This window comes from Monopterus albus, unplaced genomic scaffold, assembly GCF_001952655.1.
Source record: "Monopterus albus unplaced genomic scaffold, M_albus_1.0 scaffold41.1, whole genome shotgun sequence".
NCBI classification, from domain to species: Eukaryota; Metazoa; Chordata; class Actinopteri; order Synbranchiformes; family Synbranchidae; genus Monopterus; species Monopterus albus.
The window spans coordinates 2,836,710-2,849,684 of NW_018127921.1; the positions used below are offsets into that span (position 1 = coordinate 2,836,710).

General features: G+C 40.4%; 1 protein-coding gene across 1 annotated transcript in view; it reads left to right on the plus strand.

Annotated features, from left to right (window-relative positions):
• The window catches only part of plxna4 (plexin A4), a 328,946-nt gene that overhangs the window by 237,727 nt on the left and 78,244 nt on the right, over positions 1 to 12,975 (plus strand). The window contains exons 8-9 of the mRNA XM_020599492.1: positions 9,990 to 10,113; positions 11,794 to 11,947. Of these exons, the coding sequence (XP_020455148.1) occupies positions 9,990 to 10,113; positions 11,794 to 11,947 (278 nt within the window). The remainder of the gene's footprint in view (positions 1 to 9,989; positions 10,114 to 11,793; positions 11,948 to 12,975) is intronic.

The following is a 12,975-nucleotide window of genomic DNA, read 5'->3' on the forward strand; positions in this document are numbered from 1 at the left end:
GTCCTGAATTAGTGACATGTAAGAGTGGAAGATTTGATTCTTATAGGCTCTAGTTACTTTATAAGCTTTAGTTACTTTTCATAACTTTAGTTTCTATAAGCTATTTTTGTTGTAAGCTTCTTCCGGCTTTTTAACCAGGAACTCACAAAGACGAAGCGGACCACTTGGATATATAAAAAATAACCGTGCTGGTTTATTCAAAGAATCACAGGTAAAATTAACATTACACGTCCAGGTAATTTCCACCTCCAATACTACGCGCAGGCAGATGAAGAATGAAAGACCCTGAACCATAATGCCTATACATTTTTATCACTTCGGTTGGGCTAGCCCCATACTACACAGGGACGTCAAACCGTGGCGTCACCTAATATGCCAGTTTGGAGCTGACCATAACAATAGTCAAAACATGAAGAAAATCAATGTGTGTGACTGTTGATTTTGTGGTGTGTATCTAAGAACATTCTGACATGATATCTAGTGACATGTCATGACATTACACATAAGAAAATATTATGATTACAATTACAGTTACACATATCATAATAATAACAATAATCCTCCTGCCTGCAGACTTTTTCTATCTCGTTGTCCTTGGCCAGTTGCACCCTGCAAAAAACTCATGAGAATGACTAAGCATTTAACAGCCTGACCTAGACATCCTGTCTCCACTAAACATTTCTAATACAACAAATATCTAACCAATATCTATCTGACTAAAAAATTACCTAACAGATGTCACAGTGTCAGTGAATTCATCCAGGTCTGTAGCTGCAGTCTCAAATACACTCCAGTCTGTGCAGTCAAAGCAGGCCTGTAGCTCTGACTTAGCCTCCTCAGTCCAGCTCTTCACTGTTTTGACCACAGGCTTTGCAGCTTTAAGTTTCTGCCTGTAGGTTGGAATAAGATGGACTCTACAGTGATCAGAGAGTCTGAGGGCTGCGCGGGGGACAGAGTGATAGGTGTCTTTTATTGTTGTGTTGCAGTGGTTCAGTGTGATTTTGTCCCCGGTGGGACAGGTGACGTGCTGTCTGTATTTGGGCAGTTTGTGGGTGAGATTTGCTCTGTGAAAGTTCCCTAGAACAATGAGTGGAGAGTCGGGATGTTCTAGCTCCAGGCTAGTTGTCTGTTCTGCCAGGAGCCGTAGTGCGCTAGCGTTAGCCTGCGGTGTTATGTACATGTTGCGTGTGAACGTGGTGAGGACTACAGTTGCAGAGACAGACTAGAGGAGAGGAACTGAAGAAAGCAGTTTATTAAACAAAACACAAACAATGCTGGATGGCCAGAAGACAGGCAGGGAGCAACCAAGGACACGTGAGACCCAGGAGGAGACGACCAGGGAGGAGATGACCAGGGAGGACACAGCCAGGAGACCAGGGAGGAACCACGAGGAGGGGACCAGGAGACCAGGGAGGAACCATGAGGAGAGGACCAGGAGACCAGGGAGGAACCACGAGGAGAGGACCAGGAGACCAAGGAGGAACCACGAGGAGAGGACCAGGAGACCAAGGAGGAACCACGAGGAGAGGACCAGGAGACCAGGGAGGAACCACGAGGAGAGGACCAGGAGACCATGGAGGAACCACGAGGAAAGGACCAGGAGGAGACACGAAGACCAGGCAGGAACCCAGGAGGGACGAAGAACCAGGAGGACGACAGCAGGATATCAGGTAAGCTGGGATCTTAAGCGTTAGTAGTCAGGGTAGCGCCAGCGGTTGGAGCAGCGCTGGTAGTCAGAGCATTGCCAACAGATTGAGCAGCACTAGCAGGTAAACGAAACAGAAAGCACAGAGCTAAAGACTTACGTATGAAAGGACAGAAAAACCATAAACAGCGAAGAATACACTGACCGTGCGGAGAGTGAACGGGGCTGATGAATTGCGGAAACAAAACAGAAACGAATGGAGCAGGATCGGAGCACGTAGTCGAAGCCAGGCTAATTGTGGGACATGCACACATACTAAGGGTATGAACCAGCAGCAAGTGAACAGAAAACAGGTGTATAAATACAGGACCGGACGGGGCGATAATGAACAGCAGGTGAACGGCGTGGAGACTGATTGTCACGGGGAACAGGACCGGGGGATAATGAGCACAGGTGAGTGGAATAATGACTAATAGCAGTGACAGAGGAGGTGGGAGAGAACAGGTAAACAGAAACGTAAATATGGGAAGTCGACCTACGCGGAACCGTAACAGTACACTCCCGTTAGCATGAAACTGTTGAATTCACAGGGAGAGTAAAAGGGTTTACAATTGATAACAAGAGACTCTAGGTCTGCGGTGCATGTCCTCTGTAGCACTGTGACAACCTTCATTTATGTAGAAGCAGATTCCACCTCCTCTCGTTTTCCCAGGCAGCTCCTTTACACGATCCGCTCTGTACACCTGGAAGCCCAGTACTTGAATTACGCTGTCCGCGATGGAGTCGCTGAGCCAGGTCTCCGTGAAGCACAAAGCAGCAGAGCGTGCAAAGTCGGAGTTAGTCCTGTTGACGAGAAGAATTTCATCCATTTTGTTGACCAGGGAGCGGAGATTAGCCAGGTGAATAGATGGGAATAAGGTCCGTGTTACCCTCTGTCGTAACCGCACCATAGCGCCAGCGCGTTTTCCACGTCACCCCCCAGGTGTCCTGCACTATCACCCTCAGGGGTGTGAAAACATGATCAAGCAAGGGAGTTGAATTCACACATACACACTGGGAAATACTGTAGATGTAGTGAATTGATAAGCTTGTTTCCCCTTTATGTGAGGTCAGATTGTGTTTGATGTAGTAATAAATGGTTGGTGGGAAACATTCCAGTATTAGCTTTTAGATCCTTTAGCTGTCTTATCCCACTTAAGATAACCAAAGGTCAAATTGTCAGAGAAAGAGTAATCTTAGAACTCCTATGAACATTTAAATAATTGTGATAATGGAATTAATAAATATGAATAACTTAAAATAGTGTAGCTAGCTGTATGATAAAAAAAAGTGTCCCTTCTGTTTTCTCTTATGTCAAAACATTATCAAATTTTAGTTTTCAGGAATTATATAAAACAGAATGATTCCATCATTCAGGTAAAGAAGTCATAAAAGCTCCTTTTTTATAAATAACATCTGCCTTGTCATCACTCTCTTTAACTTTCCTGACTTTTTCACACATATGCCAACATACCTCTGAGCCAGACAGATAAAGCTATTTAATGTAGAGAATCTGGCCTAATGGCATCTTCGGGGCAGCGATGACATCACATATGCTAGATAAACAGCCTAATAAGGCTGCCACACCACCAAACCATTAGATACATCTGCCAGGGGAATGTTTGTTTGTTTGTGTGTATGGGAGGGAGAAAGACAGATGAAGGAACTTGGTCCCTTTTGACAGCTGCTAAAATTGCATGGTGGATTGTGAGGCACCAAAAGCCACGGCAGAGAGAAACAGCTGCTGCTTGCTTGCTCAGAGCGGCACATTGATGCTGCTGCTGATCATCTATTCTAGTGTGAGACAGAATTTATAGTGTAATTGCATTTTATAAATTAATAATAATGTTAATAAATACTATATTTAAAATGCTATGTCAATACTATATAGCATGCGACTTTGCACTGTACCAGTACAAGCTGTCAGCACCAGTGTTGCTTTGTAATTTCTCGCTCAGCTGGTGTTCTTACATTGGCTGGATGTAAAGAGGATGGCTCAGATATTTCTGCACCTGGGGGTAGCCACAGATATACTGTGTGTGTGTGTGTGTGTGTGTGTGTGTGCGCGCGCGCACGTGTGTGCGTGCATCTCCATGTCCATCCACAAACAGGAGTAACAGGGTCATGGCCAGTGAGCCAGGTAATGACTCTCCGTGCGGATTTCTGCTCTGCGGACCAGTGGTCTTAATGATAGCACAGGGAGCCACACTGGCTGTTGTGTGTGTATTTGGCTGTGTTTTGGTGTGGTGGTCACATGTACTGTGAGTGAGAGATGTAGTTAGGTTGAATGTAGGCATCATTTGACCAAAACACTATGATATAGCTCATTCTCTAAAGAAACACATGCAGCCTCAGGCTATTAGTATGTGTAGGATTACATATGATGTATGGGTAATATGGTAATTGGGTTACACTGTGCCTATTCGTTGTGAATTGTGTTACCACAGACAGCACAGTAAAACCAGAGACCTAGCTGTATAGTATATCAGTCATTTAAAAGGTTTGATGTTTTCACTGAATGAGGTTTTATTCTTTGTGTACAAGAATATGTAATCATGTCTAGGATATTGTCTCTAGTGGTACATACTGTATATATTTGTTGACCACTTATGTCATATGCTTGAGTATACGTGTGTCTGTGTCCATATACATGTATTTGGTAGAGCTGAGCATGGCTGAAAATAGCTTTTCATTTCCCAGCCTCCTTGATTTTCTCCATGCATCACATTGGATATGCATTACACCCAAAGTTTCACATGGCTAGAAACATCTGCACTCCTCTTTAGTATATTCTCGCTACACACCCCTGTGCCCTGCAACCTGCGCCCTACTGATCTTCAGTCAGTTTCAACCCCGAGGGACCAGGTCTTGGATTGTACTTTGTTCCCATGCCTTCAAAATACCAAAGAATACCAAGTGTTCGATAATGATTTTGACTATTGTGTTTGTATTTTTTGCCATGGTACTGTGTTGTATTGTACAGTACATTTCATAACTTTATCTCTGTTTAAGTTTTTGTATTAATTATTTTTCTTCCAGTACCTGAATGAAGTGAACTTTGAGTTATTTTTCATATCATTTTTCTTTTCAAGGCATGCCTTATTATACTGGTGCATATTGAAAACCCAAACTATGAATCAAAAATGAGTGGTTTTGAGGGTTGCTCCTATTTTAAGTTAAAGGTTATTTTGAAAATAGACACATTTTACAGGACCTGCAGTGAATTAGAGCTATTTAAATTCATCACTTAGTGTTGATTATTTTTGGTCATTTTGTGCATAATGCGCATAATGCACATAATAATAGGGTCACCTTGTGTTCTTGGTATAGTCAATCCTCTCTTTCTTTCCAACTGCCATGAGACTCCTAAACAGCTGACAGGAGTTTATAATCAGGAGTCACTTCATGTAATTGCACATTCATTGCTGACTGTTGCACATACAGCTTCGATGTAGCATACATTCTGTCTTTATTGTATATACGTTTTCTCTTTATTGTATTATTACATTTCTTTCACTTTGTTTTTAAAGTGCCTTTAGATTGTTACTATTTACTTTATATTTCACTTTGTATTGTTTGGCATTCATTGTGGACAGCAAAGTAAGAATTTCATTGTACAGGGAAACATGTTTCCTTACTTGCACATGCATAATTGCACATTGACTGTTGACTGCTGCACATGCTGCTCCCATGTATCATACATTCTCTTATTATATTCTTATATAGTTTTATTATATTGCTGCATTTGCTGCTTAAAGTGCCTTAGATTTTGTTACTTATTTATCTACTTTATATTTCATTTGTATTTTGTGGCATTCACGTGGACGACAAAGTAAGAATTTCATTGTACAGGGAAGCGCGTTTCCTAACTGTGCATATGACAAACACTTTGACTTTGACTTACTGTGCATATGACAAACACAATGACTTGACTAATCAGCTGAATCATCAAAAGGGCTAAGTGATAAATGTGTGTGATGAAATATATTAGATTCTGTACAAGACCATTTAGTTCTGAATGGCCATAACAGTGTCATAAGTAACAATTTCAGAGGTTAAAAATCTGTCTCTGCCCTCTCACTAATCCAACTTTAATTGCCACCTTTTCAAAGGCTAGAAGAAACAAAAGTGCAGATGAGTTTCCATTCGGGGCCAATCTAATCCTTTCAGCTCACTCTCTCGTGATGTGTCGCTGCCAGTCAGTTAAACAGCTCTGCACAACAGCAGTGTTTACTAACCAAATGAATAGATGTTGGGCATCGAATTCTCCACAAAAACGATAAAGCCCAGTCAGGCTTTTTATGGGTGTTATTTGAAATCTAAATCACTTTGATTTGTGAGGTTCTCTAAATGGCCTATTCTGTGGTTACAAAGTACAAAGGGTGACATTATTTCATATTCTTACAAGTGATGCAGTCTTCAATTCACTTCTTTTTATTTTTTGCATAGTAATTGAAAACAATTATCCAGCCCTTGCCTCAGATAATGCCCACCTTTTATATTTTCCAAAATGGTCATACAGTTGAACAACGCATCTCTAAAACTCTTTCAACAAAAACTGAATATTATCACTTTCATGATGGAAGGATTTATTGTAGAACTTTTTTTTATTAGACTGCATTCGTTTTAGCTAGCTGTCCCCAATAAAATGTCAAATGAGTGTACATGTGTAACAGAAATGACATAATGCAAATTCATTTTGTTGACTGTTACCAGCAATTATCAAGTCTAGTATTTTACAATAAAGTGTAACGTGATGATGATGATAGATTAACATGCCAATTAAGTACAATATGAGATCCTGTTTTTGTCTTTTTACATGTAAATTCATTTGTTCAAGTTGTAGAATAGTATGGTAAAATGGACAATAACTCCATCAGGGTTTGGGATCACTTTTCCTTGAGATTGATGTCCTTTATTACAGTTGCACATTTACAGTAACAAGCAAAATAAATTGCCCCCAGTTTATGTTTTAGAGCACAGCAATATACCCTCACTAATAAGAAAGTCACTTTTGGCTTTTCCCATTTAGGGGTCGCCACAGCGAATCGTCACACTGACGACTCGCATGTTGACATTTGGTACATGTTTTACGCCGGATGCCCTTCCTGATGCAACCCTGATTCGAACCCGGGCCGCAGCGGCGGGAGCGCTGTGCCTTAACCACTAGCCTACCAGGGACGGCTCAGCAATATACCCCCACTAATGATAATGTATTAACAGGCCCCAGTCCAGTTAACTTGATGCGCTCATCAGTTCTGGCTGCCTCATTATGCCTTGTTGGCTTGCAACTGTGTTAAGATACATTATAAAAGTCTTCAGGCGTTAAAACGTTAGAACTGAATTGTAGGTCTGAACTGCAGGTGGGCCGGTCCAGGTCAAACATGGCAAAACTGCACTTGCTAAAGAAGCAGTTCTGGCTAACATGAAGGTCACTGGGTGGGTACTACTTGTGTAATACACACCACAAAACTAGCACCTTAAAAATGGTTTAGCAGAATTTCAGGATTAAGTGTTTTATATTTACACAGTGTCAACAAAGTGTGTTCATGACTGAGGGCTTTCCCTTGAAGTGTATCTCTGTAATTAGTCATTTATGATAGATTTTTATATTTAAATATTGTATTTGTACATATATATTTTTTCTTTCTTTCTTGTTTATACTACTTTTGAAATATTTAGCTTTTGATTCAAATGAATGGGAAAATTCTACTTCAGCATACTTTCAGCTATTTCAAGTATCAAAATGTTCAGCTCTTCAAGGACATTCATCCTTCTCTTCAGGATTTTTCTAAACCTTATACTTTTGAAATATTTAGCTTTATTTTGAAAGTTTTGCCCCATTCAAATGAATGAGAAAATTCTACTTCAGCATACTTTCAGCATAATTTCAGGTAGCAACATGTTCAACTCTTCAACGACATTCATGCTTCTATTCAGAGGTTTTCTAAGCTTCATACTTTTGAAATATTTAGCTTTATTTTAAAAGTTTTACCCCATTCAAATGAATGGGGAAATTCTACATCAGCATACTTTCAGGTATCAAAATGTTCAGCTCTTCAAGGACATTCATGCTTCTTTTCAGAATTTTCTAAACTTCATTCCTTTGAAATATTTAGCTTTATTTTGAAAGTTTTCCCTGATTCAAATGAATGGGGGAAATTCTACTTGAGCATACTTTCAGCTATTTTGGGTATCAAAATGTTTAGCTTTTCAAGGACATTGATGCTTCTACTCAATTTTTCTAAATCTCATATCTCTGAAATATTTAGCTTTATTTTGAAAGTTTTGCCCCATTCAAATGAATGGGGAAATTCTACTTACGCATACTTTCAGATATTTCAGGTATCAAAATGTTCAAGTCTCCAAGGACATTCATGCTTCGACTCAGAATTTTATACACTTCACACTTCTGAAATATTTTACTTCAGCATACATTCAGGTAGATATGCCTTTCAGGTGTCAAAATGTTCAGCATTTTCAGGGCGATCCTTGAGCACATAGCATCCACACGCATTTTCGACAGGAAATGCATTTCTCTAGGTATGTCTATTATTTTATGTTTTATGCAACTGATTTCAAAAGCACAGCATCCTGAGCAGCAAGTAAAATTTAATGTAGCTGTTCATAGATATAGAATAGAACAGCATTTTGATTCATATTTACTTTGTGTGTGTCTGAGAGAAAGAGATAGAGGGTGTGCGATTTATAAATTGGAGTGGTATTAACCCTTTGTTCTCCCATTCATTATTCACTCACAGAGCTGATTCACTTACAGAAATTGTCCTACTAAATGCTTAGAATGTAGTTTGTTACGTAGCTTTTTTGGCATGAAATTAGAATTTTTTTTCGAGCACATGGAAAGGGAACCATCATTATACAGACACACACACACCCCCAAACCAAGACAAGCATATATACAAAGCATCCTGGTCAGCATCTTTGTACAACACAATGTGTGTATACAGAAAAGCAACCATAGTATATAAATGTATGTTTATTATATGTCTATCTGTAGGTAAAGGTGTACATTTTTCTGTTGGCTGTTTTCCTGGGGCTACATATATGATGTGGTGTTAATAAATCAGTTCTAGAAAAGGAAGAAGAAAAAGAATTGGATAGAGAAGCACAAAAGGACCCAAAGCGATTAAACCCTGCTCAAACCGGCTTAGCAGAAAAGCCTCACAGAAAGCCAACAATGGTTGCCATCCTCTAAACCTTGCTTCTCCTTTGCTTCCTTTTGCACTTGTTCTCTCTCCTGCAGTTTTTATCCCTCCTCCTGTTCTCTCCTTCTTTCAAACGGATTCTTTGCAGCACGTTAGGCCGCTTAACTTTACAATACTGATGTCAGGTCAAAACCCATCCTCCAATCTCTCAGGATAAAAAGCTTGTGGCTGCAGAAGGTATTACTATATGTTAGATGTCAACTACCTCGAATGTCTTTTCATTCTTTCATTACAACCTTTCCCTTTTTATTCCTTTCTTTTGGTGAAGGAGTTGCAGGACACCCTGGATTTGCCAAGTTGTTAATTATGCTGCAATTTTTTGTCTAAATCAGTAGGGGATTAAACCTGAATAAGTTTATGAGGGGATTAGATGAGAGAATGTTGGTGTGTCTGTTTGGTGGGTAACCCTTTAGGGTTTTTAAATTCTCACGTAATTTCTCATCAAACATACTGTACATGTACGTATAAAGTTACTTCTGCTGTGTTATTTGACTTAGAAAGTTACCACTGCAGGTGCACGGTGTGACTGAATTGCAGTTCTCATAGCTACCTCACTCACAAAGTGTTCTGACTGGGGAATTACACTGCAGTATATCAAGGGATAGTGTTTGGAACAGCAGCCAGTAAATTCCTCTTACAATACAAAGGGTCTAGTCCTCCAACCCCCCATACCATTGTAATGAACTGGATTAGACCACCTGGTCCGGCTTTAAGAGGATGAGGATACATTCTCCCCACCCCGCAAGCATCCACATCTCCGCTTGCACTTGGCATTGCCCATAAATGCTAGTCATTAAGACAGCTTTACAAAGATGAGACCTGCCTCTTTCCCAACAGGCCAGCTCCATTTCCACATATAGAGCAACCATTGTTTTAATGCCACTGCTCCCTCCCGCCTGGAGACTGGGTTTCTGTTCACTGGCCACTGTAGCTAGTACACTGCCAGGGAGGAAATATAATAAATGTGTCTAGCTCCATCTGTCAGAGAGCAGTGGGACATTCTCTTTGGTTACTGCGTGCGTGTCTATGCACATATGTGTATTTATCATCTGTGAATAACACCCCTTCTGTTTTTCCAGGTGCACCAGAAAGGAGAAATGTGAACGCTCATCAGAGCCACGACGCTTTGCATGGGACATCAAGCAGTGTGTGCGCCTCAGCGTCCACCCAAACAACATCTCAGTGTCCCAGTTTAGTGTTATGGTGAGTGGACAGAAACATGCTAGTCACTAAACATAGAAACAATGACCTGTTTACTAAAGGGTGGAGTAAATACACAGTGTGGCCATATCACAGATTTCACCTTATTCAATGAGATGTTGCCCAGTATGGCTGTTACAGTTTTTCTTTTCATGTATTCTGAAATGGATGGGAGTGGCCATTATTGTTTTATTACTATGCTGCTGCTTTGTGCCATTTGGAGGATAAAATGTGTCAAATTTTAACTTGAAGAGATTCAGTATACTTTTTGCCTCAATAGGGAAGAAGCAAACATTTGTTTTAGTGGAGCCATATTGTGGTAAACAGTGAGGACTGCTGAATGTGTTGCAAGTGAGAAAGTCTTGTCTGGCAGATTGACAGAATTACACACTTGAGCATAATTTATAATGCAATGTAATTATGCTCCAGATACTGATTAGTGGACTGTGTTAACTCTGAAATTGTGCTTTACATCATTTTTCTGCTTGCCAACATGAGTCCTTCAAATCCTGACCTCAACTTACGGTCCTGTCCAGTGAAATACTCCCTAACAAATGTCAACAATCATTAACATCACACAGTTTAGCTCAGCTGTGTTTGTTGGCAGCTAAATGCAATGCTTTATCTCCTGGACATTTTATGTAAAACAGCTGCCAGGTTTAAGGGGTCCAAATAGTTTTTTGATATTTTTTAAGTGTATGGATTAGTGTGCAAAGAGATGAGATAGACTGCAACAAAAATTTGTCTCTGCAGGAACTTGAGAAATACAAGCACTTCTGGGGTAGTTGTTTTTTCCCAGTTATGTAAATCCACCTTTTAATTATGTGTTTGGACTAAATTCTGTTAGGAGAGAACATGATATAATACAGGTTTAATGTCATTTGTACTGCAACATTGTACATTATTTTGCTGTGTCTGAGTGTTCTGATGTTGATTGGGCCTCTGGATTGGATATGCATCTGATGCCTCATATAAGAGTCCCCTAGTGGCTCTTCTGGCCACTGACCACCCTTTTAGATTGATCTTTACTATACACAGCACTTACAGCTGTGCCTCAGAAAATTTGTTTGTCTTGTTTGAAGAACATATTGGCTCCAAAACTGATCTGCTCACAGATGTCTAACTACTTGACTTTTATAACAACAGTTGGGACACAGCTCCAGATTGTTTGTGTCTGACCATGAATGCAATTATAAATGTACTTTGTCATGCTACATCTGTAGTAATGTAAACTGTTACTGTGTAACCATAGTATTTGCTGAAGAATTGTTTTTGTGATGTTGTGAATGTGAAGCCATGGAATCTTTTTTTTAAAGCTTTATTTATTCAGGCTAGTTTCACTGTGAGACCCAGCTTTCTTTTACAGGAACACCCTGATCATATTCACACAATTCCACACACCTACACCTGGAAACTGTCCAGTACATCCACAGTCTGATGTGCTGGCCACTGGGCAGCTCCACTAAGGGCCAAGCTCTAGGGCACCACAGTGATGTTTGCTGGTCAGGGGATTAATCCGACGGCCAGTCACAAGCTTGTTTCTCTTCTTTTAACCCACCACTGTGGAATATTCCTTATCTGTAGCTGTGCTAGTTCATCTGCCATGCACTTACAGTACTGTTTAGTCTAATATTGCGGAGAATCCGGCTGTTAACACACTTTTCTCTCTATTTCTTTCTACAGTTGGTATTGGAGGCCCATAATGTCCCAGAACTTTCTGCAGGTGTCAACTGCACCTTTGAGGATCTGGCTGAGATGAACGGCTTGGTAGAGGGAAACCAAATTAAATGTCCTTCACCTGCTGAGAAGGAAATGCCCCGCATTATTGTTGACAAAGGTAAGGTTGAACCTACTGCAACATTTTTGCTCAAAAAGCAGTAAAATAAGATCAGGAAATGTACTATTCTGCAGGTCAGTGGTGGATGCCACAGTGGCATTTTTGGCATTTTGATATTTGCATTGTGAGCATACACAGTACAGTAAATGGACATTAGTACCTGTGATCATCTGGAAGGAGCCTGCTGATAACCTGTCAAAATGTCATTATTTGTAATATTGCCATAATAAACAATATTAGAGCATCTGTTGAATACAAACCTAATATATACTGTATGTCTGTCACAAAAGCACAAATTCATCTGGATGTTTTCCTGTCTGCTAGAAGCATGCTAGCCCTAGTGTTATGAGTGTTGTGTTATTTTTGTTTGTTAGTTTTTTTTGTAAGTTTGTGTGTTTTGTTGCCATCAGTAAATCAAGTATGCATTGGAGAATTGCCCTAATATATGTTTAGTAACTGAATGAGCAATAGTTATTGAGCTGCTGTGGAATTTACTGTATATACCACCCTCACTCAGTGCGAATGTGTTTCAGAGAAACCAGTTGACCTCAGTGCAAAAAAGGAGAATATCAAGCAAAGTGTTCTTACTTCAGTATTTCAGCTAACTTAGGGCCTGTAACTTATACAGTCCCAATAGACCGTGCCACTGCTTCCATTCCTATCAAGAGACAAACAACTGTAACATCCATCCATCCATTTTCCTCCGCTTATCCGGGACCGGGTCGCGGGGGCAGCAGTCTAAGCAAAGATGCCCAGACTTCCCTCTCTCCAAACACTTCCTCCAGCTCCTCCGGGGGAATGCAGAGGCGTTCCCAGGCCATCCGAGTATCTGCGTGAAGTTGGCCCCCAATCCAACGCAAAATAAAGCCGAAATGGTGTCATCCGTTTGTGCTTCGTTTGTGCTGGTTTGTGCTGCAAAAAGTTTCGTTTGTGCTGTTACGGTTTTTGAGATATTAAACAATACTTTTGGGGTCATCCACAGGTCACTCAGCCCCCCAGATAGCTCCAAATTGGACAAAAGTGGTGTC